Raw genomic sequence first — 27,688 nt, 5'->3', positions numbered from 1 at the left:
AAAGTTGATGGCCATGTTTATAAACACAGTTATTGTTATTTGTGGTCGTAAACATTATTTTGAGTTAATTCTATGAGGGGGAAGGGTGTGCAATTTTTTTTCAGTAGTTAGGTGAACTCATCATGGTTTGGGTAAAGGGTAATGGCTGGATAAGGGGACAGGGTTTAGGGTTAGTTAGCTGTAGTCATGGTAACTCACTGTGGTTTGGGTTAGGGTTCGTTAGCTGTAGTCATGTTTGCTCACAGTGGTTTGGGTTAGGTTAGCTGTAGTCATGGTTACTCACCGTGGTTTGGGTTAGTTAAGTGTAGTCAGGGTAACCCAGCATGGTTAGGGTTAGTTAGCAGTAGTCATGGTAACTCACCGTGGTTTTCCGCGAGGTTGGTACCCCAGTATGAACTTCCCTGGCAGGTCTTTACAGGCTGAGACAAAATAGGGGATGAACGCAGGCTTTTCCTTTTTACACCTAATCAACAACTCCTCCATTTTCTACACAGACCGAGGGAGGGAGAGAAAGAAAGAGGGTCAGAAAAGATGAGTGGATGAATAAAAATATATGTAGCTCTATAAATAGAGAACAATAGAACCAAACAATTGTCACTGGGGAGATTAAACATGTTGTATAGACAGGAAGGAGGTTTGTTTCTTTGTAAGTCTTTGTAAAACGAATACTCTGTGAGATACTTGAGGTCGATTAAAATAAACAAATACTCTGTGCCACTTCCCGTGGTTATGACAATATTCACACCACCATACATACCTTCTTGTCCCCTCCGTTACAGTCCTGGAAGTACTTGTGTCCCAGGAGGTCGCGAGCAAACGCTGCCATTGGCTGAATATAACGAGCTGTGATCTCATCAAGATCCTCAAACTCCTACAGATCGAGAGAAAAATAAATAAAGATTTATTTGAAATTCAAAACAAAATTAAACGGACAGTTGACCCAAATGGCCGTGACGGTCATTCCAACACCATTATATCTAAGGTCACTAGGTGTTGTACTAAGGTTGTTTAGTATTTTACAAAATGTCTAAATTGCTTAGACTTTTTTCATACATACATTTTTTTTTGCTTGCATAAAAATTTAAAAAATCCGTTAAACAGTAAATCAACTTTGTAAGGCCTAAAATTGACTGTGAAGCTCAGCAAAGTCACTTATAGATGAACATGAGGAGCCAAAAATGCCAATCTCGGTCCCATGACTTGAATGTGATTTGTGCCACAAATGCGAAAACGTTAGCATGTGGAAACATTTTTGGATTGCTGTCATACCTTGTCCATAGACTGCTTACAGGGTAAGGAAACCAATATGTAATTTTGTATTCTGGGTGAACTATCCCTTAAAAGGCTAAATATCTAGAAAACATTCTGCCATAGAGTGGTGAGGAGGAGCTCCGCGGACCCCTAGTATCTGGAATTCATTTAGCCATTGCGATCTATAGTTGCTATTTTTCTCTGGTCAATTAACCCATAACATTCCTGGATTACTCGTTACATTAATTTTTATCAACAAATTTGAGAGAGCAAGGCAGTTAACCCCCAACAACAACTGCTTCAACTGAGATTGATGACGTGGATATTGATTAAGGCAGCCTCCCGCACCTCTGATTCATTTCGGTTGAGTATTTCTTCAGTTTGAATGCATTTATTCTTTTGTATTTTACCCCCCTTTTTCTCCTCAATTTCAATCTCATCTCCTCGCTGAAACTCCCCAATGGGCTCGGGAGGCGAAGATCGAGTCATGTGTCCTCCGAAACATGACCCGCCAAACTGTGCTTCTTAACACCCACCCGCTTAACCCAGAACCCAGCCGCACCAATGTGTCGGAGGAAACACCATCCATTCAACTGACGACCGAAGTCACAAGAGTGCGATGAGCCAAGTCCTTACCCCTATATTGCCTGGTTGCTAAACTTTTTAAATGTTTGCCTAATTACTGTTTACGTGACAAAAAGCAATGTAGGGTGTAGTAGAGAATCATCTTACTATAATCCAATGTGAAATCTATTTTAAATAACTAGAAATATCGTATTTTCAGCCGTTTGAAGCTGATGTACAAAACCTAAAGTAAAAAGACGCCAAAAACCCCCCACGTATGGACAGGAAGCATAGAAATACTGCACATAGAAAGGATCTTCCGCTTATCAAACTTGCTTTCAATGACAGACCTATAACTCACTTTTCTATGTGAATTTGGTCGGATCTCTTTAAGCATGTGAATAATGCAGGCACATACACACTTTGCGCATGTGCGACTGAGGTACCTCTGTGTAGATCCAGAGTGTGTGTCCCAGACTGAAGGCATTCTCCTTGCCCTCCTCTCTCACATCCACATGCTGGTAGATACCATCAGCCACCTACAACAAGAATTTAGCATCCCAAAACAATAATCAATGAACTAACCAACCTGTTGGTCCGTGAATGAACATTACATATATTACAAGCCTCTGTCAATACACTCATTGAAAGCACTCCTCCCTTTCCCTCCATACCTTCCATGTGACAGTGAGGTGGTTCTCTCCCTTGCTGCTGGGCCTGATTACAACGTCTCCCTGGTCCATGGACTCCATCATCTTCTCGGCCTGCTTGAAGTTGATGTTGTGAAACGATGGATGGGCGATCACACGCTTTATATAGGCTAGGGAGAGGGAGAAGGAAAGAGGGTGGATAGAGGGAGGAAAGACAGACACAGAAAGTGAGAAAGGGCAGAGTAAGGTTAAGTTCAAATAAATGTAAAACATTTTTTTTAGTTCTAAGCCTGCCCCAGTACAATAACTGGCTCTTTTTTATTTTTTTATTTCACCTTTATTTAACCAGGTAGGCTAGTTGAGAACAAGTTCTCATTTGCAACTGCGACCTGGCCAAGATAAAGCATAGCAGTGTGAGCATACAACAAAGAGTTACACATGGAGTAAACAATTAACAAGTCAATAACACAGTAGAAAACGAAGGGGGGGTCTATATACAATGTGTGCAAAAGGCATGAGGAGGTAGGCAAATAATTACAATTTTGCAGATTAACACTGGAGTGATAAAAGATCAGATGGTCATGTACAGGTAGAGATATTGGTGTGCAGAAGAGCAGAAAAGTAAATAAATAAAAACAGTACGGGGATGAGGTAGGTGAAAAGGGTGGGCTATTTACCAATAGACTATGTACAGCTGCAGCGATCGGTTAGCTGCTCAGATAGCTGATGTTTGAAGTTGGTGAGGGAGATGAAAGTCTCCAACTTCAGCGATTTTTGCAATTCGTTCCAGTCACAGGCAGCAGAGTACTGGAACGAAAGGCGGCCAAATGAGGTGTTGGCTTTAGGGATGATCAGTGAGATACACCTGCTGGAGCGCGTGCTACGGATGGGTGTTGCCATCGTGACCAGTGAGCTGAGATAAGGCGGAGCTTTACCTAGCATAGACTTGTAGATGACCTGGAGCCAGTGGGTCTGGCGACGAATATGTAGCGAGGGCCAGCCGACTAGAGCATACAAGTCGCAGTGGTGGGTAGTATAAGGTGCTTTAGTGACAAAACGGATGGCACTGTGATAGACTGCATCCAGTTTGCTGAGTAGAGTGTTGGAAGCCATTTTGTAGATGACATCGCCGAAGTCGAGGATCGGTAGGATAGTCAGTTTTACTAGGGTAAGCTTGGCGGCTTGAGTGAAGGAGGCTTTGTTGCGGAATAGAAAGCCAGCTCTAAGGCTGTGACGGTTATGGAATCTTCAATGAAATAGCCCCCCCAAAAAATAATATTTAGTTTTTTAATGTACACTTTCTCCTCTTCTCCTTTCCTGCATGTGCTGCAAGGAGGGGGTCATTGTCTAGGCAACCAAAGACTTGTTTGCTGCAAAACCTCGCTTGTTTCAGCAAGGCACAAAAAAAAGTTGAATGCCCATGTTACTGTAGAGTCTATGTTACACCAGAAACGGATGCCCGGCCGTCCCATCTTCAGTCAGCTGTTCTTCCCACAAAAAGTGTTTTATGTCTTTATTTTATTTTCAGGACAGTCTTCATCCATAACCGTAGATTACACTGTTATATGGTAATTGTGCCAGCCCTAACTGTCTCGGACAGTTTATTCTCTGTATACTATTGTTTACTCGTCGTGTATACCTACTGGTTCTCTGCTGTTTCTTCTTGAGTTCCTCCTCTGCCTTAGTGTCTTCTGTCTCTGCGTCAAAGTCGTAGTAGGTGTCCTTAGGAAGCTTCCACTCGTTGTTCTTATCCATCAGGTCAGACGTACGACACGTCAGGTCCACGTTGAACTTCTCAATGTCAATCTTCATGATGCGACAGTGTACGGTCATACCCACCTGGGAGAGGGAGGAGGGGAGACGGGTGAACACTTGTACAGGAACTCAACTAACTCCTGGAAACAACTGTAGAAGATTTCTCTAACCCAAGTCCTCGAGAGCTACAAGACCGGCGTGATTACTTGATTCAGATGTGTCCGTGCTGGACGGTGTGTGTGTGTGAGAAAGAGAGAGATAGCGTGTGAATGTGCAACTGTGTCTCACCTTGACCCTCTCCTCAGGGTGCTTGACCACCTTGTCACTGAGGAACTTGGTTGGAATGAAGCCCTGGACACCGTTGTCCATTCGAGACCTCACACCGATGGCCTGGCCCGGACATGATCCACTGTCAAAATGGTTCCACACCTAGCAGAGAGAGGGGAAGAGGAGACAGGAAGGGAGATAGAAGGAGGAAGGGAGCGAGCGAAAAACAGATAGAGAAGAAAGAGACAGAAAGCAATAGGAAGATGTGGGGAAGGGGCAGGTAGAGAGGAAGAAGAATAAGAAGAGGAACACAAACCAAAACATAGAACAGATGTTTCCTCTAAAGTGTCTTTTATTTCCAAAACCACCATTTAAAGTCATCAACGGGTAATGAGGGAAATGAGCAAGAGGCTTTAAGGTCAGAAGCCATGGGGTGAGGGTATCTCACCTCGCTGAGTTCAGGGAAGTTGTCCTGTTGACAGAAGGGGCACTGCCACAGCCCGGTAGAGTCGTTCCTGATGGCTTGGTCATAACTCTCCCCTTGTGGGCGCCGGTGAGCAATGCCTGTCACGACACTGGTGATCAGCTTACCTGGAGACGAACGGGGAGCGAGAGGAGAGACAAGGTCGTGAGTATGTGAGCAGTATTTGTGTTAGCTACATAGAATGTAAAATGTGTGTGTATGTAAACTCAGCAACAAAAAAAAACGTAACATGTGTAAATATTAGTATGAACATAACAAGATTCAACAACTGAGACATAAACTGAACAAGTTCCACAGACATGTGACTAACAGAAATTGAATAATGTGTCCCCGAACAAAGGGAGGTCAAAATCAAAAGTAACAGTCAGTATCTGGTGTGGCCACCAGCTGCATTAAGTAGTGCAGTGCATCTCCTCCTCATGGACTGCACCAGATATGCCAGTTCTTGCTGTGAGATGTTACCCCACTCTTCCACCAAGGCACCTACAAGTTCCCGGATATTTCTAGGGGGAATGGCCCTAGCCCTTACCCTCCAATCCAACAGGTCCCAGACGTGCTCAATGGGATTGAGATCCGGGCTCTTCGCTGGCCATGGCAGAACACTGACATTCCTATCTTGCAGGAAATCACACACAGAACGAGCAGTATGGCTGGTGGCATTGTCATGCTGGAGGGTCATGTCAGGATAAGCCTGCAGGAAGGGTACCACATGAGGGAGGAGGATGTGTTCCCTGTAACGCCCAGGGTGGAGATTGCCTGCAATGACAACAAGCTCAGTCCGATGATGCTGTGACACACAGCCCCAGATCATGACGGACCCTCCACCTCCAAATCAATCCCGCTCCAGAGTACAAACCTCGGTGTAACGCTCATTCCCTTCAACGATAAATGCGAATATGACCATCACCACTGGTGAGACAAAACCGCAACTCGTCAGTAAAGAACACTTTTGCCGGTCCTGTCTGGTCCAGCGATGGTGGATTTGTGCCCATAGGTGACGTTGTGCCCGGTGATGTCTGGTGAGGACCTGCCTTACAACAGGCCTACAAGCCTTCAGTCCAGCCTATTCCGGACAGTCTGAGCACTGTTTGAGGGATTGTGCGTTCCTGGTGTAACTCGGGCAGTTGTTGCCATCATGTACCTGTCCCGCAGGTGTGATGTTCAGATGTACTGATCCTGTGCAGGTGTTGTTACACGTGGTCTGCCACTGCGAGGACGATCAGCTGTCCGTCCTGTCTCCCTGTAGCGCTGTCTTAGGCGTCTCACAGTACGGACATTGCAATTTATTGCCCTGGCAACATCTGCAGTCCTCATGCCTCCTTGCAGCATGCCTAAGGCACGTTCACGCAGATGATCAGGGACCCTGGGCATCTTTCTTTTGGTGTTTTTCAGAGTCAGTAGAAAGGCCTCTTTAGCGTCATAAGATTTCGTAACTGTGACCTTAATTGCCTACCTTCTGTAAGCTGTTAGTGTCTTAATGACCGTTCCACAGGTGCATGTTCATTCATTATTTATGTTTCATTGAACAAGCGTGGGAAACAGTGTTAAAACCCTTTACAATGAAGATCTGTGAAGTTACTTGGATTTTTACAAATTATCTTTGAAAGTCAGGGTCATTCTTTTTTTGCTGAGTTTATGTGTGTGTTACCTATGTAGAAGATGTGTGTGTTACCTATATAGAAGGTCTCAGGTGTCTCCTTGGTGAGCAGGTTAAACACCTCCTCGGTGTTAGGAGCTCTGTAGGGAACTCTCAGGTCCTTATACCTGCAGCTCAACTCAGCACGGATATCATACAGCGTTATGCCCTTGTTACCGTAACCCTACAGGGAAAGGGAGAACAAGGTTAATATATGTCGAACAGCGATATAGATAAAAATAAATACAGTTACATATCGGGATATAATTGTTGGCGATATATCGCAATATTATTTTGGACAATATCACAATATTATTTTTGCGCTAGTCGGCTGTACCTGCACCAAACTCAATTTGTTTCCAGTACTTTTATTTCCATGACGGATCAAAACTTCTCATGGCTCTCTTGTCCCTCTGCAGCAGAAATATGGTGAGCAATATGCTTGGAACATCGAATCACAAAATCGCAGTATCGAATCGCAATACATAATACATAGGGTGTCCAATCAAAAACAAATATTTTGACCAATTGGTTAATTGTGTAGATAATCATCTAAGAAAACCTCATGTCTCTATCATAATCTGCTTGAAATGTAAGAGTTTTTACCCTTGTAGGATGTTCAGAATTAGGGTGACTAAATCAATTGAGGCCAGAGAAAAAAAGTGGTAGAAAAACAGAGAAATGACATCGCGTCAGCTAGGCTGGATTCCGTGCAAAAATTAAGGCTACTGGCTACCTGACAGGCTCACTTTCCCGTTGAACTCGTCATCTTTCTTCTCAAATCTGCAGGACATAAAAAAATATATAGAGGTAAGATGAATATCGATTGAGACATGACGTAGTATTTTCATATTTTAGGATACGCTTATCATATTAATTTGAAATTTACTGATCTTTTTCAATTTTCTTCAGATTTGACACAAAATCAAGTGAATGTCAACAGTGCACTGAGTGTACCGTAAGCTTTCACATTTAATTCAGCTCGTGTCATGCTAATTTAGCTTTATGCGACTCGCGGAAACCATTTTGAAGAAAGCACAAGAAACCTTTTTGGATATAATACTAATGATATGTTAGAGAGACCCCACTGAACAATTTAGAACATGAATAATCATATTTGTCTTGGTAAAATTTATTTTATAACATAAAGGAAGGGAAATTATCACCACCAAAGCCTGTTTTCACCCACTCTGGACAGAGTTGATGGACACCCTACAATACATTACGGCCCTTAAATGACGTGATAATATTGTATCGTGAGGTCCCTGTCAATTCCCAGCCCACATATACATCTCACACAGTGATATAGAGCTTGTTACCATAACCCCACAGAATAACATACACTACCCTATGTATTTATTTAGACAGTTTTACGTTTCCCAAAAGACAACCTCAAAATGTCGTCGCTCACAGTGACTAACTAAAAACAAAGGGGTTTCAAACTGTGTTCTGAAAGATACATTTATAGTTAGAAAAGCAACAGGGGGGGGGGGGGGGGGGTTTAGAACCCACTAGATTGGAGTCAGAAAAGACACTAAAGGAAATAAACACACAGACTTAGGATAGGGTGTAAAACGGAGCAAAACTACATGGAGAAAAATAAACGGGGGGAGACACAAAACTCAGGCTTCTTTTGGCTAATTAAAGTGGTGGAGCTGTTATTTGTACCTCCGCTAAGGTGAGGTGTAGCTTTTCCAACGTATCCTTTCCAACTGATGCACTGGGCCTGCTTGGTCAGCACAGGTGAAGCACATGCTGACTAATGAGGTGACTCCAATCAGTGTGCCACACACCTAATCAACCTCGAAATGGATAGAGAACCCATAACAACTCTCCCTTTAAGACAACAAATATACAGTGGGGTCTGAAATTGACACCCCTGATTAATTAAAATACAGAGCTATATTGTATGCTCAAAAAAATTGGGAAATTATATTTTATACTAATGCAATTGCTCAGAGAAAGTGATTTTGTTTAAGTATATATTTTTTCTCAGAAAGGTTGGGTCAACAATATTGACACCCCTAAAGATTCTCATTAATAAAGTAGTCCAAAGTTTTAGTATTTGGTCCCATCTTCCTAGCACGCAAATGACTACATCAAAGTTGGTAAATAAGAATGGTAAATAATGTAGTGTGTCAGCTTGGTTTCACTTTTATTATAAATACGAATATGGTTCTAAGCACTTCAGTTAAGAACAAATTCTTATTTACAATGACGGCCTACCCCGGCCAAACCCTAACGACACTGGGCCAATTGTGCACCGCCCTATGGGACTCCCAATCACGGCCGGTTGTGATACAGCCTGGAACCGAACCAGGGTCTATAGTCATGCCTATAGCACTGAGATGCAGTGCCATAGACCACTCCAGACCTGACTGCCCTCGACCAGCACAAAAACATCCTGTGGCGGACTGCAATAGCATCGAATAGTCCCCGTGATATGCAACTGTTCAGGGAAGTCCGGAACCAATACACGCAGTCAGTCAGGAAAGCTAAGGCCAGCTTCTTCAGGCAGAAGTTTGCATCCTGTAGCTCCAACTCCAAAAAGTTCTGGGACACTGTGAAGTCCATGGAGAACAAGAGCACCTCCTCCCAGCTGCCCACTGCACTGAGGCTAGGTAACACGGTCACCACTGATAAATCCATGATTATCGAAAACTTCAATAAGCATTTCTCAACGGCTGGCCATGCCTTCCGCCTGGCTACTTCAACCTCGGCCAACAGCTCCGCCCCCCCCGCAGCTCCTCGCCCAAGCCTCTCCAGGTTCTCCTTTACCCAAATCCAGATAGCAGATGTTCTGAAAGAGCTGCAAAACCTGGACCCGTACAAATCAGCTGGGCTTGACAATCTGGACCCTCTATTTCTGAAACTATCTGCCACCATTGTCGCAACCCCTATTACCAGCCTGTTCAACCTCTCTTTCATCTCGTCTGAGATCCCCAAGGATTGGAAAGCTGCCGCAGTCATCCCCCTCTTCAAAGGGGGAGACACCCTGGACCCAAACTGTTACAGACCTATATCCATCCTGCCCTGCCTATCCAAGGTCTTCGAAAGCCAAGTCAACAAACAGGTCACTGACCATCTCGAATCCCACCGTACCTTCTCCGCTGTGCAATCTGGTTTCCGAGCCGGTCATGGGTGCACCTCAGCCACACTCAAGGTACTAAACGACATCATAACCGCCATCGATAAAAGACAGTACTGTGCAGCCGTCTTCATCGACCTCGCCAAGGCTTTCGACTCTGTCAATCACCATATTCTTATCGGCAGACTCAGTAGCCTCGGTTTTTCGGATGACTGCCTTGCCTGGTTCACCAATTACTTTGCAGACAGAGTTCAGTGTGTCAAATCGGAGGGCATGCTGTCCGGTCCTCTGGCAGTCTCTATGGGGGTGCCACAGGGTTCAATTCTCGGGCCGACTCTTTTCTCTGTGTATATCAATGATGTTGCTCTTGCTGCGGGCGATTCCCTGATCCACCTCTACGCAGACGACACCATTCTATATACTTTCGGCCCGTCTTTGGACACTGTGCTATCTAACCTCCAAACAAGCTTCAATGCCATACAACACTCCTTCCGTGGCCTCCAACTGCTCTTAAACGCTAGTAAAACCAAATGCATGCTTTTCAACCGGTCGCTGCCTGCACCTGCATGCCCGACTAGCATCACCACCCTGGATGGTTCCGACCTAGAATATGTGGACGTCTATAAGTACCTAGGTGTCTGGCTAGACTGCAAACTCTCCTTCCAGACTCATATCAAACATCTCCAATCGAAAATCAAATCAAGAGTCGGCTTTCTATTCCGCAACAAAGCCTCCTTCACTCAAGCCGCCAAGCTTACCCTAGTAAAACTGACTATCCTACCGATCCTCGACTTCGGCGATGTCATCTACAAAATGGCTTCCAACACTCTACTCAGCAAACTGGATGCAGTCTATCACAGTGCCATCCGTTTTGTCACTAAAGCACCTTATACTACCCACCACTGCGACTTGTATGCTCTAGTCGGCTGGCCCTCGCTACATATTCGTCGCCAGACCCACTGGCTCCAGGTCATCTACAAGTCTATGCTAGGTAAAGCTCCGCCTTATCTCAGCTCACTGGTCACGATGGCAACACCCATCCGTAGCACGCGCTCCAGCAGGTGTATCTCACTGATCATCCCTAAAGCCAACACCTCATTTGGCCGCCTTTCGTTCCAGTACTCTGCTGCCTGTGACTGGAACGAATTGCAAAAATCGCTGAAGTTGGAGACTTTTATCTCCCTCACCAACTTCAAACATCAGCTATCTGAGCAGCTAACCGATCGCTGCAGCTGTACATAGTCTATTGGTAAATAGCCCACCCTTTTCACCTACCTCATCCCCGTACTGTTTTTATTTATTTACTTTTCTGCTCTTCTGCACACCAATATCTCTACCTGTACATGACCATCTGATCTTTTATCACTCCAGTGTTAATCTGCAAAATTGTAATTATTTGCCTACCTCCTCATGCCTTTTGCACACATTGTATATAGACCCCCCCTTCGTTTTCTACTGTGTTATTGACTTGTTAATTGTTTACTCCATGTGTAACTCTTTGTTGTATGCTCACACTGCTATGCTTTATCTTGGCCAGGTCGCAGTTGCAAATGAGAACTTGTTCTCAACTAGCCTACCTGGTTAAATAAAGGTGAAATAAAAAAATAAAAAACTCCGCCAGTCGGGAGCCCATTAATGTGGATCCTACCATGATTACGCATAATCCTGAAAGAATCGTGAATATTGATGAGTGAGAAAGCGGGTGAAAGACCATACTTCCAAGACATGCACCTTATTAGTATAAAACAATATAATTTTTTTTTTTTTTTGGAGCATACAATTTTGCTCAGTATTTGATTGATTTATTTTACACAGTTATTATTGCTCATCTTTATCAAGGGTGTCAATTTCAGACCCCACAGTATACCCATGTACATGTTGGACAAAGTTTGCTCACAACCAAAATACATTTAAATGAGTTGCTCAGTTCGACAGCCCGTTTCTCTTTGATTTAACCAGTGTTTACTGTCCGTCACCACACTAATCCAATAATAAATCATCGAAGACAAAACAGCCACTATTTGTTTTAATAAAGTGCCTTCAAGAAGTATTCATACCGCTTGACGTATACCTACATTTTGTTGTGTTACAACCTGAATTCAAGATGGATTTTCCTCACCCATCTACACACAACACCCCATAACATGTTTTCAGAATTTTTTAACATGTATTATTATTATTGAAAATGAAATACAGAAATATCTAATATATATATATATAAGTATTCACACCTCTGAGTCAATACATGTTAGTCTTTCTGGATACGTTTCTAAGATCTTTGCACACCTGGATTGTGCAATATTGGCACATTACTCTTAAAAAAATGAATAAAACTATGTCATGTTGATTGGATAGACAGCCATTTTCAAGGCTTGTCAAGACGATTTATGTCAAAACTGTAACTAGGGCCATTCAGAATGTCGTCTTGGTAAGCAACTTGAGTGTATATTTGGCCTTATGACTTAGGTTATTGTCCTGCTGAAAGGTGAATTTGTTCATTTCTTTGCCACATTTGTAGCAGTATTACTTTAGTGACTTATCGCAAACAGGATGCATGTTTTGGAATATTTCTATTCTATACAGGCTTCCTTCTTTTCACTATGTCATTTAGGTTAGTATTGTGGAGTAACTATAATGTTGTTCATCCATCCTCAGTTTTCTCCTACCTAGCCTTTGACACATTATTTACCATTCATTTCTATTGGGCACAAGATAATCTGAAACACAACCAAAACAAACTGCAAATGCATCCAACAAGTTTGTAGAGTCACAAGCTTGATGTAGTCACTTCGGGCTAGTAATATGGGACCAAATACTAAACTTGACAACTTAAATGTTTGTATTATTTTTTGTACTTTCTACCCCTTTTTCTCCTCAACTTCATGATATCCAATTGTTAGTTACAGTCTTGTCCCATCGCTGCATCTCCCGTACGGACTCGGGTGAGTCGAAGGTCAAGAGCCATGCGTCCTCTAAATACGCGACCCTGCCAAGCTGCACTGTTCCTTGGAAGCCAGCCGCACCAATGTGTCGGAAGAAACACCGTAAAACTGGCGACCGTGTCAGCGTGCATGCGCCCGGCCTGCCACAGCAGTCACTAGAGCGAGATGGGCCAAGGACATCTCGGCCGGCCAAAGCCTCCCGTAACCCGAACAACCCTGGGCCAATTGTGCGTCGCCTCAAGGGTTTCCCGGTCGCAGCCGGCTGCGACACAGCCCGGGATCATACCCGGATCTGTAGTGACACCTCAAGCACTGCGATGCAGTGCCTTAGACCGCACTTTCGACTACTTTAACATACGTGAATTAAACAAATACTTATGACGCCTTCAAAATGCGGGGGACTAGCTACATCAATCACTTTCATTTCTAAATGGTAGAACAGATATACATGTATGCCCTAAAAAAATAAATACATTCTGTACTGTTGCCTCAAATAAAACATTTGATCACAAATCCAAAATGCCGGAGTATAGAGCCAAATGAAACGTTTCAACTTCACTGTCCAAGTAAATATGTAGGGGAGTGTATATCATACAGTGTGATGCCCTTGTTACCATAACCCTACAGGAGAGAACAGAGGTAAGATGGATAACAAGGGGAATATATCATACATACAATGTTTGTAACCCTGCCGGGGAGAGGACAAGGTGAGGGGACATGGCATGTTCTTCTTATAAACGTAACCCAGCAAGGATTGGACAGGTGAGGTCATTGAAAAGGAATACGTGGAGAGAATAAGGTTCTCAGGGAATTTAGGTACCACATATAAGACAGGAACACACACAACCCCCCCCCCAACACACCCTTCTGTCCATACCTGTCTCTCCAGCTCCTCAGCGAAGGCATCAAGATCCAGGTCTTTGAGTCGCTCCGGGTTTTCCAGGATTTCCTCTAGCGCACCGGCCGGGTTGGCGTCCTCCGCAGACTCGTCGTATTCCAGAGCGTCCACCGCCATCTTTCTGGCCCACTCATACGTCTCCGGGTGCACCCTGGACCCGTCCAGAACCTCGATGTATGAGTCCGTACTGCAGAAGGGGAAAGGGATCGAGTTAGAACCAACATCATACCAAGAGCATACAAAACAACTGTCAATTATTGGACATAAAAATGTAAAACACATTTTTCCATAGGAATACGCATTGGGGGAAGAACTCTATAACTTTTTGCCCTTCACACACACAGAGAGACACACACACGTACCTGTCTCCGAGCGAGGCGGTGTCTATCTTGATGAAGCCGGCACAGTTGATGAAGACCTTGGGGCCCATGTGACACATGGTGACCAGCTGAGTCCTGTTCTCCAAACGAGTGTTGTTCTGTTTTAGGATCTGGGGAGAGACATCGCTGGTATACTAATACTGTAAAAATGTCTAATGTTGCTCCTTTACAAAAGGACAAAGGACTACATACAGTGGGGCAAAAAACTATTTCGTCAGCCACCAATTGTGCAAGTTCTCCCACTTAAAAAGATGAGAGAGGCCTGTACATTTTCATCATAGGTACACTTCAACTATGACAGACAAAATGAGAAAAGAAATCCAGAAAATAACATTGTAGGATTTTTTATGAATTTATTTGCAAATGATGGTGGAAAATAAGTATTTAGGCACCTACAAACAAGCAAGATTTCTGGCTCTCACAGACCTGTAACTTGTTATTTAAGAGGCTCCTCTGTCCTCCACTCGTTACCTGTATTAATGGCACCTGTTTGAACTTGTTATCAGTATAAAAGACACCTGTCCACAACCTCAAACAGTCACACTCCAAACTCCACTATGGCCAAGACCAAAGAGCTAGCTGTCAAAGAACACCAGAAACAAAATTGTAGACCTGCACCAGGCTGGGAAGACTGAATCTGCAATAGGTAAGCAGCTTGGTTTGAAGAAATCAACTGTGGGAGCAATTATTAGGAAATGGAAGACATACAAGACCACTGATAATCTTCCTCGATCTGGGGCTCCACGTAAGATCTCACCCCGTGGGGTCAAAATATCACAAGAACAGTGAGCAAAAATCCCAGAACCACACGAGGGGGGGGGGGGGGGGGGGGGGGATCTAGTGAATGACCTGCAGAGAGCTGGGACCAAAGTAACAAAGCCTACCATCAGTAACACACTACACCGCCAGGGACTCAAATCCTGCAGTGCCAGACGTGTCCCCCTGCTTAAGCCAGTACATGTCCAGGCCTGTCTGAAGTTTGCTAGAGAGCATTTGGATGATCCAGAAGAAGTTTGGGAGAATGTCATATGGTCAGATGAAACCAAAATATAACTTTTTGGTAAAAACTCAACTCGTCGTGTTTGGAGGACAAAGAATGCTGAGTTGCATCCAAAGAACACCATACCTACTGTGAAGCATGGTGGTGGAAACATCATGCTTTGGGGCCGTTTTTCTGCAAAGGGACAAGGACGCCTGATCAATGTAAAGGAAAGAATGAATGGGGCCATGTATCAGGTATATCTCTCTGGTCACCCCCAAAAAACAATTCTTTCTTTGGCCGCCTCTCCTTCCAGTTCTCTGCTGCCAATGACTGGAACGAACTACAAAAATCTCAAACTAGAAACACCCTCACTAGCTTTAAGCACCAACTGTCAGAGCAGCTCACAGATTACTGCACCTGTACATAGCCCACCGATAATTTAGCCCAAACAACTACCTCTTTCCCTACTGTATTTATTTGATTTATTTTGCTCCTTTGCACCCCATTATTTTTAATTTCTACTTTGTACATTCTTCCACTGCAAATCTACCATTCCAGTGTTTTACTTGCTATATTGTATTTACTTTGCCACCATGGCCTTTTTTTGCCTTTACCTCCCTTATCTCACCTAATTTGCTCACATCATATATAGACTTGTTTATACTGTATTATTGACTGTATGTTTGTTTTACTCCATGTGTAACTCTTGTGTCGTTGTATGTGTCAAACTGCTTTATCTTGGCCAGGTCGCAATTGTAAATGAGTACTTGTTCTCAACTTGCCTACCTGGTTAAATAAAATGTGAAATAAAAAATAAATTTAAAAAATCATGAGAGGGCATTGAAGATGAAACGTGGCTGGGTCTTTCAGCATGACAATGATCCCAAACACACCGGCCGGGCAACAAAGGAGTGGCTTCGTAAGAAGCATTTCAAGGTCCTGGAGTGGCCTAGCAAGTCTCCAGATCTCAACCACATAGAAAATCTTTGGAGGGAGTTGAAAGTCCGTGTTGCCCAGCAACAGCCCCAAAACATCACTGCTCTAGAGGAGATCTGCATGGAGGAATGGGCCAAAATACCAGGAACAGTGTGTGAAAACCTTGTGAAGACTTACAGAAAACATTTGACCTCTGTCATTGCCAACAAAAGGTATATAACAAAGTATTGAGATAAACTTTTGTTATTGACCAAATACTTATTTTCCACCATAATTTGCAAATCAATTAATTAAAAATCCTACAATTTGATTTTCTGGATTTTTTTTCCTTCATTTTGTCTGTCATAGTTGAAGTGTACCTATGATGAAAATGACAGGCCTCTCTCACCTTTTTAAGTGGGAGAACTTGCACAATTGGTGGCTGACGAAATACTTTTTTGCCCCACTGTACACATTAGCATGACACAGGACTCGCTTCTGAGAGGGCGAGACACAATACAGACAGTGTACAGACATGGAGCAAGCAGACATACTGGACACGGCTCTGACTCAACACCTGCAGGCAGGCAGACACAGAGAGCGAGAGACAAAGACGGACCTTGAGCAGGTGCGATCCCTTCCTTTGTCCGAGGCCACAGACGAACTGGACCAGGCTCTGTGTGTAGGGGTGAGATATGGCCCTGTTCACATCCACCCCCACCTCGTTGACCCGGTTTATAAACTCACAGTACAGAGCATTCAGCAGGTCCTCCTTTACTACATGCTCCTGAGAGGGTAGGGAGGGGAGACGGTGGGGAGGGGAGAGAGGAGAGAGGAGAAAGAAAGGGTACCATAAAATCAACATACCGCGAAGGCCACTGAGTATCGATGACCTTTCTCTGACAATTTTCAAGCAGATCTAGGATTGGGTCCCCCGTGTCCATATAATGTTATTCATTATGATCTAAATTAAACTACATTTAAGATTGCTATATCAGCACTTCCACTCCGAGGCTTTATGAATATGGGTCCTGAGGACAGATCACACACTCAGTGTCTCACCTGAAGAGGGTGTAGTTTGAGGCAGAGGATGTCTTCGTCTGTGCTGCAGACCTGCGCGTACTCCACCATGGGATCCTGAATCTTCCTGGCTACGGACACGGCCTGGCGCAGCAGCGGAGGGTAGTCCCTGAAGTCAGTCTGGAGCGAGAGAGAATAGGGGAGGGAGGAGTCATGAGTATGGTTAGATATGTGTCATCAGATGTGTGTGTATTGCATAGCTATGCATTCATGCTGTGTCAAAGCAGACTTGTTGATTTCTTGCAGTTCATGTGGACTGTGTGTGTGTGTGTGTGTGTGTGTGCGCCCACGTATACGGAGTGTGTGTACCTGAGACTTCGTGCTATTCATGTAAAGCATGGCCAGTTCGTTGTCCACCAGCTCCACTCCCACAGCAGGCAGAGAAGACTCCTGCTCCAACTCACTCACTGTCCTCTTAATGTCCTCCATTATCATGTGGGCATCTCTACACACACACACACACGCAACAAAGATGCACGCCAAAAAAGCCCTTTACCGTAGGTATCCAAAAATAAACCAACGAGAACCAACTCTTAAGCGCTCTCTGCACATACAGAGAAAGGTTTTTCTTCTCAAATGTGGTCAGTAGTTGGAGAAGGCTTACCTATTCTCCCCGGCAACAGCCACCACGTGAGGTTTCTTAGTGATCAGGAACTTCTTTAGGTTCTCAATGTCCTGGAGCTGAGGAGACAAAACACTACAATATTGCGCTCCGTGATGATAATCATATGAATGAAAGTATGATATAAAAGACTGAGTAGAACTAAATAAAATGAGACAAAATCTAAGGATTAACAGGTTGGTCACAGCAGCTGATTAAACAAACCCAAAGCGTGTACTGCAATATCTCCCGGAATACATGACGCTTCCAAAGTGATTTCTTGACTTTTGGTGAACTATCTTTGATACAACTACACTGAAAAAGTGATGTTTCCTATGAATGCATGGCTAAATGATAAGATGGCATGACAGGTGGGCAGAGGAGAGGATAGTTTGTACCTTTTTGTCCCTCTCGTCCTCCCTCCATGCATTCCTCCTCTTCAGGAAGTAAGGCAGACGGAGGAAGTCCACCACCTCTCCCTCTCCGTTGATCAGAGAACAGAACACTGGCGTGTCTCTATGGTAACAGAGTTACAACTTTCAGTTATTATTAATGCATATGGTATACAATAAGTTGGAGGATACCACAAACAAACAAAACACGCCCACACACCGCCTTCCCTTTTGCGCAAACACACACAGACACACACACACACACACACACACACAGACACACACACACACACACACACACACACACACACACACACACACACACACGTACCTGCTGTCTGCAAAGGCCACTCCCAGGACTCTGATGCCTTTTCCTTGACTCTCATCCATCAGATCATCATCCTCCTCCTCCGCCTGCTGCTGGTCTGGTCTGTAGGGAGCTACCTTCAGCCAGTTATACAGCCTCCTGCAACACGACTGGACGTACACACAATATCACAGTGTATACAAACCTACACCACATCGCTACACCTTCAGCCAGTTATACCGCCTCCTGCAACACGACTAGGGTCAAAGGTGAACCGGAAGAGGAATAATACACCACTGTGACCAAATGTACACTAAAGCTTGAAATGGATGTTTATTCACAACATGTGCTGGAACATCGGCAATTCTAAATTGAAATTCACAATATCATTAAAAAGTTTAAGAAAAATCTCCAATGATCAAGTTACGGCAACTCTTGAAGTATTCAAGAGTATATGGAATTCATGATACTGAGTCCTGGATGTAGCTAGGTGTGCTGTAACACTATCGAGTATATACCTTGATGATGTTGTCCTTGGCCTCTGCGATGAGTTTGTTCTTGAGTTCCTTGGCCATCTGAGGGTAGAGGAACTGTGTGAGGGAGCGTTCGATGGCCAGTGTCCTCTGTCTGTTCCACTCCTGCACCTGGTGGCTGAACTCATCTCTGTAATAGAATTGCTTGATCTCATCAAAGTACGTCTGGTCACCTGCAAACCTGGGGGGGAGATAGGAAGAGAGAAATGATTATGAACCAAAATTAAAGAATCCGTGGAGAAGGTTTGAGCAGAAGGAAATAATAGAGCAGAAGCCTTTAGCTTTGTTCTGAACAAACCAGCAGAACAGACAAAATACATATTTTGCACAATTGACCATTCTAGGAAACAAGGAGTAACTTAAAGGTTGTCTTTCCCATACCCTTTAACCCCTATGAGGTCGATGCCCTTCGCCTTTGACCTCAATGGAGGCCAATGCCTCTCCCCTTACCCTTTGACCCCTAGGAGGTCGATGCAGATGTCAATGGTGAGAAGTCCCTCCTCCTCAGCCTGGCACATCTTTAAAAACTGTTCTCCGTTCAGCTCCTTCACTGGCTTGTTTTTCAGGTACTTGAAGGAGTAGCCAAAATGGGCCTCATCCATATCCTAATAACAAACCGGAGGTCAATTAACACGGCATGGTACAAAGAGGATAATGTCTTAACCCTTTATACTGGTGGGAATTAACCTAGACGGAAAGGGATTCATTTAAATGTTTCTTAAAGAAGAAATATGAAAACGCATATGTATAACCATTAGGGATGTAACGATTCACCAATACGCATCTGATGCGGCTACATTTCTAAAGGCTATGCAATTGTGGGAGAAAACAGGGTGATGGCCTCTACTAAATAGAGGAGGATCTCACCAGCTATCTATAGGACTACTATATTTATTTCTCAACATTCGTAATATTAAGCACATTGCTTGTATTTACAACAGGAGTATAGTCTACCTGGAGGGCATGAAAATAGACCACGGGGAAAAGCGTCCTCCATTTGCTATTTAAGTGCTTAGATGACATGTATTTTTCCCGCTGCCCCTGTTGTTTCGATACAGGTGCATGATAACGGTCCATTAAAAATCATAACAAATGTCACACATTATTATTTAGTATATGTAAAGATTAAATCAAGAATAGTCTGATGGGTGACAATATTAGTCTATCACTTGTGAATTATATAATAACACTTGTGAATGATGCCCAGCATAAGAAAAAATGATGTGAAGCCGTCTACGCATACAGTTTGATGTATATGTTTAACAAATCCAACGTATGCACCACAGAACGCACTGCAAGGCAAACGCAGCGTTCCTTTGGAAATAATGTACTTCTGGTGTACCAAAATGCTATGACACTAATGTGATCTAGGCTTTACCCACCTGGACAAAGGGAATGTATGTGTGAGGATGCTGTTCATCGATACCATAGTGCCCTATAAGCTCATTACAAAGCTCACAGCTCTGAACTCCTTCCCTATGCAACTCGGTCCTGGGCTTCCTGACGGGCCGCTCCCAGGTGGTCAAGGTAGGCAACAGTACCTCCTCGACACTAATTCTCAACATGGGGGCCCACAAAGATGCATACTCAGCCCCCTCCTGCATTGCCTGTATACCCACGACTGGATGGTCTTACACAGTTTAAACTATCCTCAAGTTGGTTGATGACACGACAGTCTGATTACCAACAACGAGACAGCCTACAGGGAGGACGTAGGCCCTCTGATGGCGTGGTGACAGGTAAACTCTCCCTCAACGTGAGCAAAACAAAGGAGCTGATTGTGGACTTCAGGAGCACACACCCCCATCCTTATCAATGGGGGCCGCCATGGGGACGATCATTAACTTCCAATTCCAAATCGTACACATCTCAGTGAAGCTGAAATGGTCTAACCACACAGATACCGTAGTGAAGAAGGCACAACAGCCGCTCCTCAACCTCAGGATGCTGAAGAAATTTGGCCAGTCCCGAGGGCCCTCACAGTGTTCTACAGGAGCACCATCAAGAGCATACTTTTGGCCTGCATCACAGCCTGGTACGGCAACTCCACCGCCGCGGACCGCAAGACTCTTCAGAGGGTGATACGTGCAGCCGAACGCACCATTGGGTGCACACTACCTGCCCTACAGGACCCCTACCCTACAACACCAGGTGTCGCAGGAAGGCCAAGCCATGACATGCCATGCCCTGTTCTCCCCGCTTCAATGACAGAGACAGTACAAGGGCACCATGACAAAAAAATGAAAGACTGGCCAATAGTTTCTACCCTCAGACCATCAGGCTGCTGAATATCCACCACTAGTTAGCTACCTATTTTACTTCACTTAGTCCTGCAAGATTTCCACTGTACCCTGCAATCATACCGGCAACCCTGCAAATGTGACTATTAAACACAAATATACACTGGAGTTGCTTACCAAGAAGCCAGTGAATGTTCAGTGGCCGAGTTACAGTTTTGACTTAAATCTGCTTGAAAATCTACTGCAAGACCTGAAAATGGTTGTCTAGCAATGATCAACAACCAATTTGACAGAGCTTGAAGAATTTTGAAAATAATTTGTAAAAAATGGGCAAATGTTGCACAATCCAGGTATGGAAAGCTTTTAGAGACTTACCCAGAAAGTCCGTCTACAAAGGATTGAGTGAGGGGTGTGAATACTTATGTTAATGAGATATTTCTGCATTTAATTTTCTATAAATGTGAAAACATTTACAAAAACATTTTCACTGCCATTATGGGGTATTGTGCGTAGATGGGTGAGAAAAAAATCTTTAATCTATTTTGAATTCAGGCTGTAACACAACAAAATGTGGAATAAGTCAAGGGGTGTGAATACTTTCTGAAGGCACTGTACAGTATTTTACATTTACTGTACTTTTCGCCGCATTTGTTTGATAGTGAAATCTGAAAACATTCTGGATACATTGATAAGAATATTAATAGAAAAGTTGGGGTAGGAGCAACGAAAGGCAAAATTACAAGGGTTTGAGTGAGAGGTCTAACTGGTGTCTCCAAGTGGCCACACACCTCTCAGTTCTTTTATGACTTCCATTATAAAAGGTGCTTTTTTGAGCTCTCCTAGCTGTGTCGTTGAAGAACTAGAGAAAGCACACTTGTAGTTGTTATGAACACAGCCCTGTATCCCCACCATCACACAATTACTGTTTTTGTTTAAGCAATCTAGAAAACAGCCAATTTTAAAATCACAATCTGGGTCAGGTGGTCATCATTTGAAAGCTTGTTCTATTGCCAACATGACTAACAAAGTTAGAAAATACCATCTTCAAATCTTCAAGGAAATTCAGTGAAGTAGATCATAAATTGGGTGCGCATAGAATGGAGTCATGAGTGCATTGAGATACATGTTCTGCGGCAAATTATATTCACAGTACGACAAACATAGGCTCATTCTGTTCAGAACAACTGAAATAAAAGATCACAGAAAAGGTCCCATATGCACAAAAAGCTTATTTCTCTCAAATTGTGTGCAAATTTGTTTACATCCCTGTTAGTGAGCATTTCTCCTTTGACAAGATAATCCATCCACCTGACAGGTGTGGCATATCAAGAAGCTGATTAACATCATGATCATCACACAGGTGCACCTTGTGTTGGGGACACTAAAAGTCACTTTAAAATTTGCAGTTTTGTCACAGAACACAAAGGAGCATGAAATTGGCATGCTGACTGCAGGAATGTCCACCAGAGCTGCTACCAGATAATTTAATGTTTTTTTTAATCTACCATAAGCAACCTCCCAACGTCGTTTTAGAGAATTTAGCAGTACTTCCAATCGGCCACACAATCGCAGACCACGTTTAACCACACCAGCTCAGGACCTCCACATCCCGCTTCTTCACCTGTGGGAACGTCTGAGACCAGCCACCCGGACAGCTGATTAAATATTGCTGTCTGTAATAAAGCCCATTTGTGGGGAAAAACTCAGTCTGATTGGCTGGGCCTGGTTCCCCAGTGGGTGGGCCTATGCCCTCCCAGGCCGACCCATGGCTTTGCCCCTGCCCAGTCATGTGAAATCCTTCGATTAGGGCCTAATGAATTTATTTCAACTGACTGATTTCCATATATGAACTGTAACTCAGTAAAATAGCTGACATTTTAATCATGTCGTGTTTATATTTTTGTTCAGTATAAATACTAAATCATCTTTTGAGTTCTGAATGTGTCACCACCGGGGACTTGGGATGTGGCTACATTATTGATGTAATTTTAGATCAGGCCTTTTGATTTGAACATCTGGAATGTTTTAGTTTTGTAGGCTAGACTACCTACTTAACTCATGGATGAAGCCTTAGCAGTCTCGTTCCCAATGATTATGTTGCTGTCCAACGGTTTTGAATTTGCGAGTCACTTCTATAAACTTTGATTAGCTAACACAACGTGCCATTGGAACACAGGAGTGATGGTTGCTGATAATGGGCCTCTGTATGCCTATGTAGATATTCCATTAAAAATCTGCTGTTTCCAGCTACAATAGTCATTTACAACATTAACAATGTCGAGACTGTATTTCGGATCAATTTGATGTTATTTTAATGGACAAAAAATGTGCTTTCCTTTCAAAAACAATGACATTTCTAAGTGAACCCAAACTTTTGAACGGTAGTGTATATATATTTGTTACTGCTTGATTAAAACGATCTCGGTCAACCAACAGCCTAGCGACCAAACAATCGACCAGTTGACTATTTTCTTTTTTCTTTATTTAACTAGGCAAGTCAGTTAAGAACAAATTCTTATTTTCAATGACGGCCTAGGAACAGTGGGCTAACTGCCTTGTTCATGGGCAGAACGACAGATGTGTACCTTGTCAGCTCGGGGATTTGATCTTGCAACAGTTCGGTTACTAGTCGAATGCTCTAATCACTAGGCTACCCTGCCGCCAACTAATTGGGGTCAGCCCTAGTTTTCTTGTCTGCATGTTTGCTGTCGTCTAGAGACAGGTCTCACTCATATTTGGTATATTTTGGCACAGCATTGTAGCACATTTGTATCTTGTCAGTTTGTTAAAATATAGTAAAGCAGAGTGGTGATATATAGGGATGATATTTTTTTTAATTTTATTTATTTATAAGATATCGCATTTAGTCCAAATACCCTAAATAACTCTACATTAGTGTTAGTGCATTGTCTTGGTTCCCGTACCTTCTTTCCTTTCTTGGTGGGATTGATATTGATCTTGGCTCTCTCCTGGAAGGTCTGTCTGAGGACGTGTCTGACCAGAGGCTCCCTGGAAATCTGCATGGCCACCATATAACGAGTCCCCTCCAACACCGCCTCAGGACTGTTAAACTGGCTACAGAGAGAGAGAAAAAAAAAAGAGGTAGGGGGTCAGTGTGTGTGTTATCTGCAGACAGTCTTTGGCAAGCTCTACAGAGCTACCTGATGTGTGTGTGGTGTGGTTACCTGCAGACGTAGTCTTTGGCCAGCTCTACAGGCTCAGCAGGGAACTGCTCTGTCTCGTGGCGCTGGTAGCTGTCTCTCAGATTCTCCCCAAACTGCTCTGGAGTCAGACCAAACTTCTTAGCCAGGCCGTCTGAGACAGAGAGAAGGGAAGGAAGACAGAATCTTCAATCTTTATACATGTCTCAGTGCACTCATATTTTAACTACAGCTGTCAAATGATTAAAATAATTAATCACGATTCATCTCAAAAGTTTATTTGCTCAAATTTGGTGCAAAAAAAAAAAAGCGGTGTATTGAGTTATAGGCATGTAGGGACTGAAACAACAAATACTCTGTATCAGAATGTTTTCACCATAAACAAGCAATACAAAAGTCCTGTGACTTATTAATAATGCTCCCAGCAGGACTACTCCCTCATAAATGTTCATGAAGTTCACACACACGCGCACACACACTTAAAGCGTCAGACATTCCAAAATATTGTTCTCCCAGTTACCGATTGGAGGGTTGGCTATAAGAAAAAAGCACTGGCAAATAGCATAAACCTGTCGAACAATGTCATGAATTCCACTGAACATAAACTTGTGACCATACACTTCAGTCGTCCTCCCATTTCTTTTCACTAACTAAGTTGCTAAGACAAACAAGCCCACTGACATTTTCAAATGAAAAAGCTGCTCTCTTCTTCTGTACGATACGGCCAAAGAGTGAAAACAACCTCTCACAAGGTACTGATGTGGCAGGCGTTGCCAGGAGCCTTCGTGCAATGCAGGCCAAGCCTGGTGTGTGCCTACACTCCACACATTTCTCAAAGGACTCTTCATCGGACACAGACTCAGAAGAACTGAACAAGAGGGCAGCTTTCATCTTTGGTGGCTCGGACTCTGTTGCTTTATCAGGTTGCTGTGCAGGCCTCTCTTCCTTCAGCAAGTTGCTGACCAAAGCACACACCTCACCCCTCCCTGGTCTAGGAAGGCACTTCAGGTCCTTAAACCTTGGGTCGGTTGCTGTGGCGATCTTCAGCCACGTGAGGTTGGTGCTTTCCTTGCGTTTCTCCAGGTCTGTCATCAGAGCTCTCCATCACCCAAAGGAGATGACACAAAGCATGCAACACCATTGAGCAGGAAATGTACAGAACATGGTCTCTCTCACACTCACTAACAGAGTGATAAAGAAGATTACTTGCAAGGCTACAGTACTGCCCCCAGATTCTGCAGTTTCTCCAGGTCAGCTGTAGTTGGCATGGTGATGTTCGCTTTCTGTTGGGCCAGAGCATCTCTCAGTGGCTGTTATTGAAACGGCCAAGAATTTTTTGCCATTTGGCTAGGGCATTGTCGAACCCGCCGTTGTGTAAGGACACTGTGAAGGACCTTTGGAGACTGCGCGGTGCAGGGCATGTGTTCAAAAGGCATTCAATGCATTAACTTTGACAGCCCTAATTTTAAAACATCCGTCTCTGCTGAATACGAAAAGGACAGATTGCCAAAAGTAATGTCTTGAGGCAGAGCAGGGTACTGCATGTGCGCATACCTGGTTTACATTTCACATGTCAAGGCCCTTGCATCCACCACACGCACAACGAAGTCAAGCCAATAAAGTAGGGATAAAAAGACACCATATTAGAGGTCAGCAGAGGTGACTTACCGAGCCCTGCGCTCTGACAGATGCTGTACATGTCTCTACGAGATGCCAGCTTCAGGTCTGGCCCCTTCTGCTCTTCCTCCACCTCCACCTCCACCTCTTCCTCCTCACCTGAATGGACAGGGAAGAGACATTATGTCACACAGTGTGGAGGGTGGTAAACACGTTTAAAAATAAAGACAAAGCCTGGTTGTTCAAAAGGTGCCGTTATTTTACTTTCCATGCAACAATGCCACCCTCATTGCAGCTGTTTCGATCTCCTTATCAAATCATTTCTGGGTAGCAATGTAGTTATTTACTATAACAGTTTTCAGTAAGAAAATGTAACAATAAGCCCAAGAATTTATGTTTTCCCACCGTCCTCGTTAACCTCCTTGATCTTCCTCAGCGTCTTCTTCTTACTGGCGGCCTTGGCTGTGTTTTGCATCTTGGGGATGTCTCTGCCGTAGTACAGCAGGAAGTGGCTGTACACATCACTCAGCTCATCTATGGACTGGACGTCTTTCAGTCTACAGGAGGGGAGAAGAGGTGAGGAAAGGAGAAAAGAGGAGGGGAAACAGTTACACTAGCTGGACTTTACTAAATTGGTCCTATGTCTTTTATGAAGACATGGGGATATGAGACTTCTGAACTTTGACAACCATGTAACGGGGAATCTGGGTCCAGCTTCCTGGACACAAACTAAGTGTATGGGAAACCTCCCTAGTGGTGGAGGTTTCAGTTAGGAGGCAGACAAATGGACACATTGCAATGCCCAGGGGTGGCTTTTATTAGTGGAGAAGAGGCACCAAAACTGTTGTATAATATGTGCAGCAATGTACAAACAAAATAAACATGACGATGGCCAGAACAGGAAACAAACTTGGGGTAAACTGAAAATAAATCAAATCAAGGTTAAACTCAATACACAACAGGCCTTAATAATAACTGCCCGCAACACGGCCAAGAAAGGAATGACATGGCTTAAAGTAAATTCCATCAGGGCTCACCTCGGACTGGATCAACAATTAACAGGTTGAAATACAGGCATTAAATGCACCATAACATATAACTCAACTAACTAGCTTTAGGTAACAATTAGCCCATGAAAAAAGCCTATAATAGATTGGAGTAACATTCATCTCCCCCTGGGATTTGGCCAGGGGGGATAAAAGCTTCAGACTGCAGACCTGGTTTGCCAAAACTCCCGAAGCAGCAGGAGGTAACATTTTACATCATCAATAACGAGGATTAATAGGGAGGTTTGTAACATATACTCCTGTAGAAATAGTGATCTCAATACCATTACAACGTGCACTTTGTAAGGCAAACTAAACGCACAAAAATACATGAATGGAAAGCGTACATAACAGGATTTGCCCGACTCTAACATGCATCTTTCTCGCTTTACAGGCTACATCGCAGCACGGAAGGAAATGGGATTATACACATAACATATTCAATGCATTATTATGCATTCTCATCAACTGTTTCAATATATGGTTATATATATTCCCCAGTCCACCTGGCCATGCTGCTGTTCCAGTTTCAACTGACCTGAATCCCTAGGACCATGCCCCAGGACTACCTGACATGATGACTCCTTGCTGTCCCCAGTCCACCTGGCCATGCTGCTGCTCCAGTTTCAACTTCCACCTGACTGTGCTGCTGCTCCAGTTTCAACTGTTCTGCCTTATTATTATTCGACCATGCTGGTCATTTATGAACATTTGAACATCTTGGCCATGTTCTGTTATAATCTCCACCTGGCACAGCCAGAAGAGGACTGGCCACCCCACATAGCCTGGTTCTACTCTAGGTTTCTTCCTAGGTTTTGGCCTTTCTAGGGAGTTTTTCCTAGCCACCGTGCTTCTACACCTGCATTGCTTGCTGTTTGGGGTTTTAGGCTGGGTTTCTG

At 43.8% G+C, this 27,688-nt stretch overlaps 1 protein-coding gene across 1 annotated transcript in view; it reads right to left on the bottom strand.

The window, feature by feature from the left end:
* Window positions 1-27,688, bottom strand: part of LOC109872623 (transcription elongation factor SPT6) — a 54,240-nt gene that overhangs the window by 13,300 nt on the left and 13,252 nt on the right. The window contains exons 12-33 of the mRNA XM_031807428.1: window positions 26,149-26,300; window positions 25,795-25,902; window positions 24,151-24,280; window positions 23,890-24,040; window positions 19,176-19,330; window positions 18,711-18,906; window positions 18,217-18,362; window positions 17,892-18,009; window positions 17,497-17,573; window positions 17,202-17,337; window positions 16,875-17,012; window positions 16,432-16,599; window positions 13,898-14,025; window positions 13,515-13,722; window positions 6,644-6,791; window positions 4,936-5,078; window positions 4,509-4,649; window positions 4,109-4,304; window positions 2,490-2,635; window positions 2,262-2,354; window positions 758-871; window positions 362-486 (exon numbers count right to left, since the gene is read on the bottom strand). Coding sequence (XP_031663288.1) covers window positions 362-486; window positions 758-871; window positions 2,262-2,354; window positions 2,490-2,635; window positions 4,109-4,304; window positions 4,509-4,649; window positions 4,936-5,078; window positions 6,644-6,791; window positions 13,515-13,722; window positions 13,898-14,025; window positions 16,432-16,599; window positions 16,875-17,012; window positions 17,202-17,337; window positions 17,497-17,573; window positions 17,892-18,009; window positions 18,217-18,362; window positions 18,711-18,906; window positions 19,176-19,330; window positions 23,890-24,040; window positions 24,151-24,280; window positions 25,795-25,902; window positions 26,149-26,300 — 3,117 coding nt within the window. The remainder of the gene's footprint in view (window positions 1-361; window positions 487-757; window positions 872-2,261; window positions 2,355-2,489; window positions 2,636-4,108; window positions 4,305-4,508; window positions 4,650-4,935; window positions 5,079-6,643; window positions 6,792-13,514; window positions 13,723-13,897; window positions 14,026-16,431; window positions 16,600-16,874; window positions 17,013-17,201; window positions 17,338-17,496; window positions 17,574-17,891; window positions 18,010-18,216; window positions 18,363-18,710; window positions 18,907-19,175; window positions 19,331-23,889; window positions 24,041-24,150; window positions 24,281-25,794; window positions 25,903-26,148; window positions 26,301-27,688) is intronic.

The sequence above is a fragment of the Oncorhynchus kisutch genome, linkage group LG28, assembly GCF_002021735.2.
Source record: "Oncorhynchus kisutch isolate 150728-3 linkage group LG28, Okis_V2, whole genome shotgun sequence".
Lineage (NCBI taxonomy): Eukaryota > Metazoa > Chordata > Actinopteri > Salmoniformes > Salmonidae > Oncorhynchus > Oncorhynchus kisutch.
The sequence above is the reverse complement of the archived record's forward strand: the minus strand, read 5'-3'. Positions and strand labels throughout refer to the sequence as shown.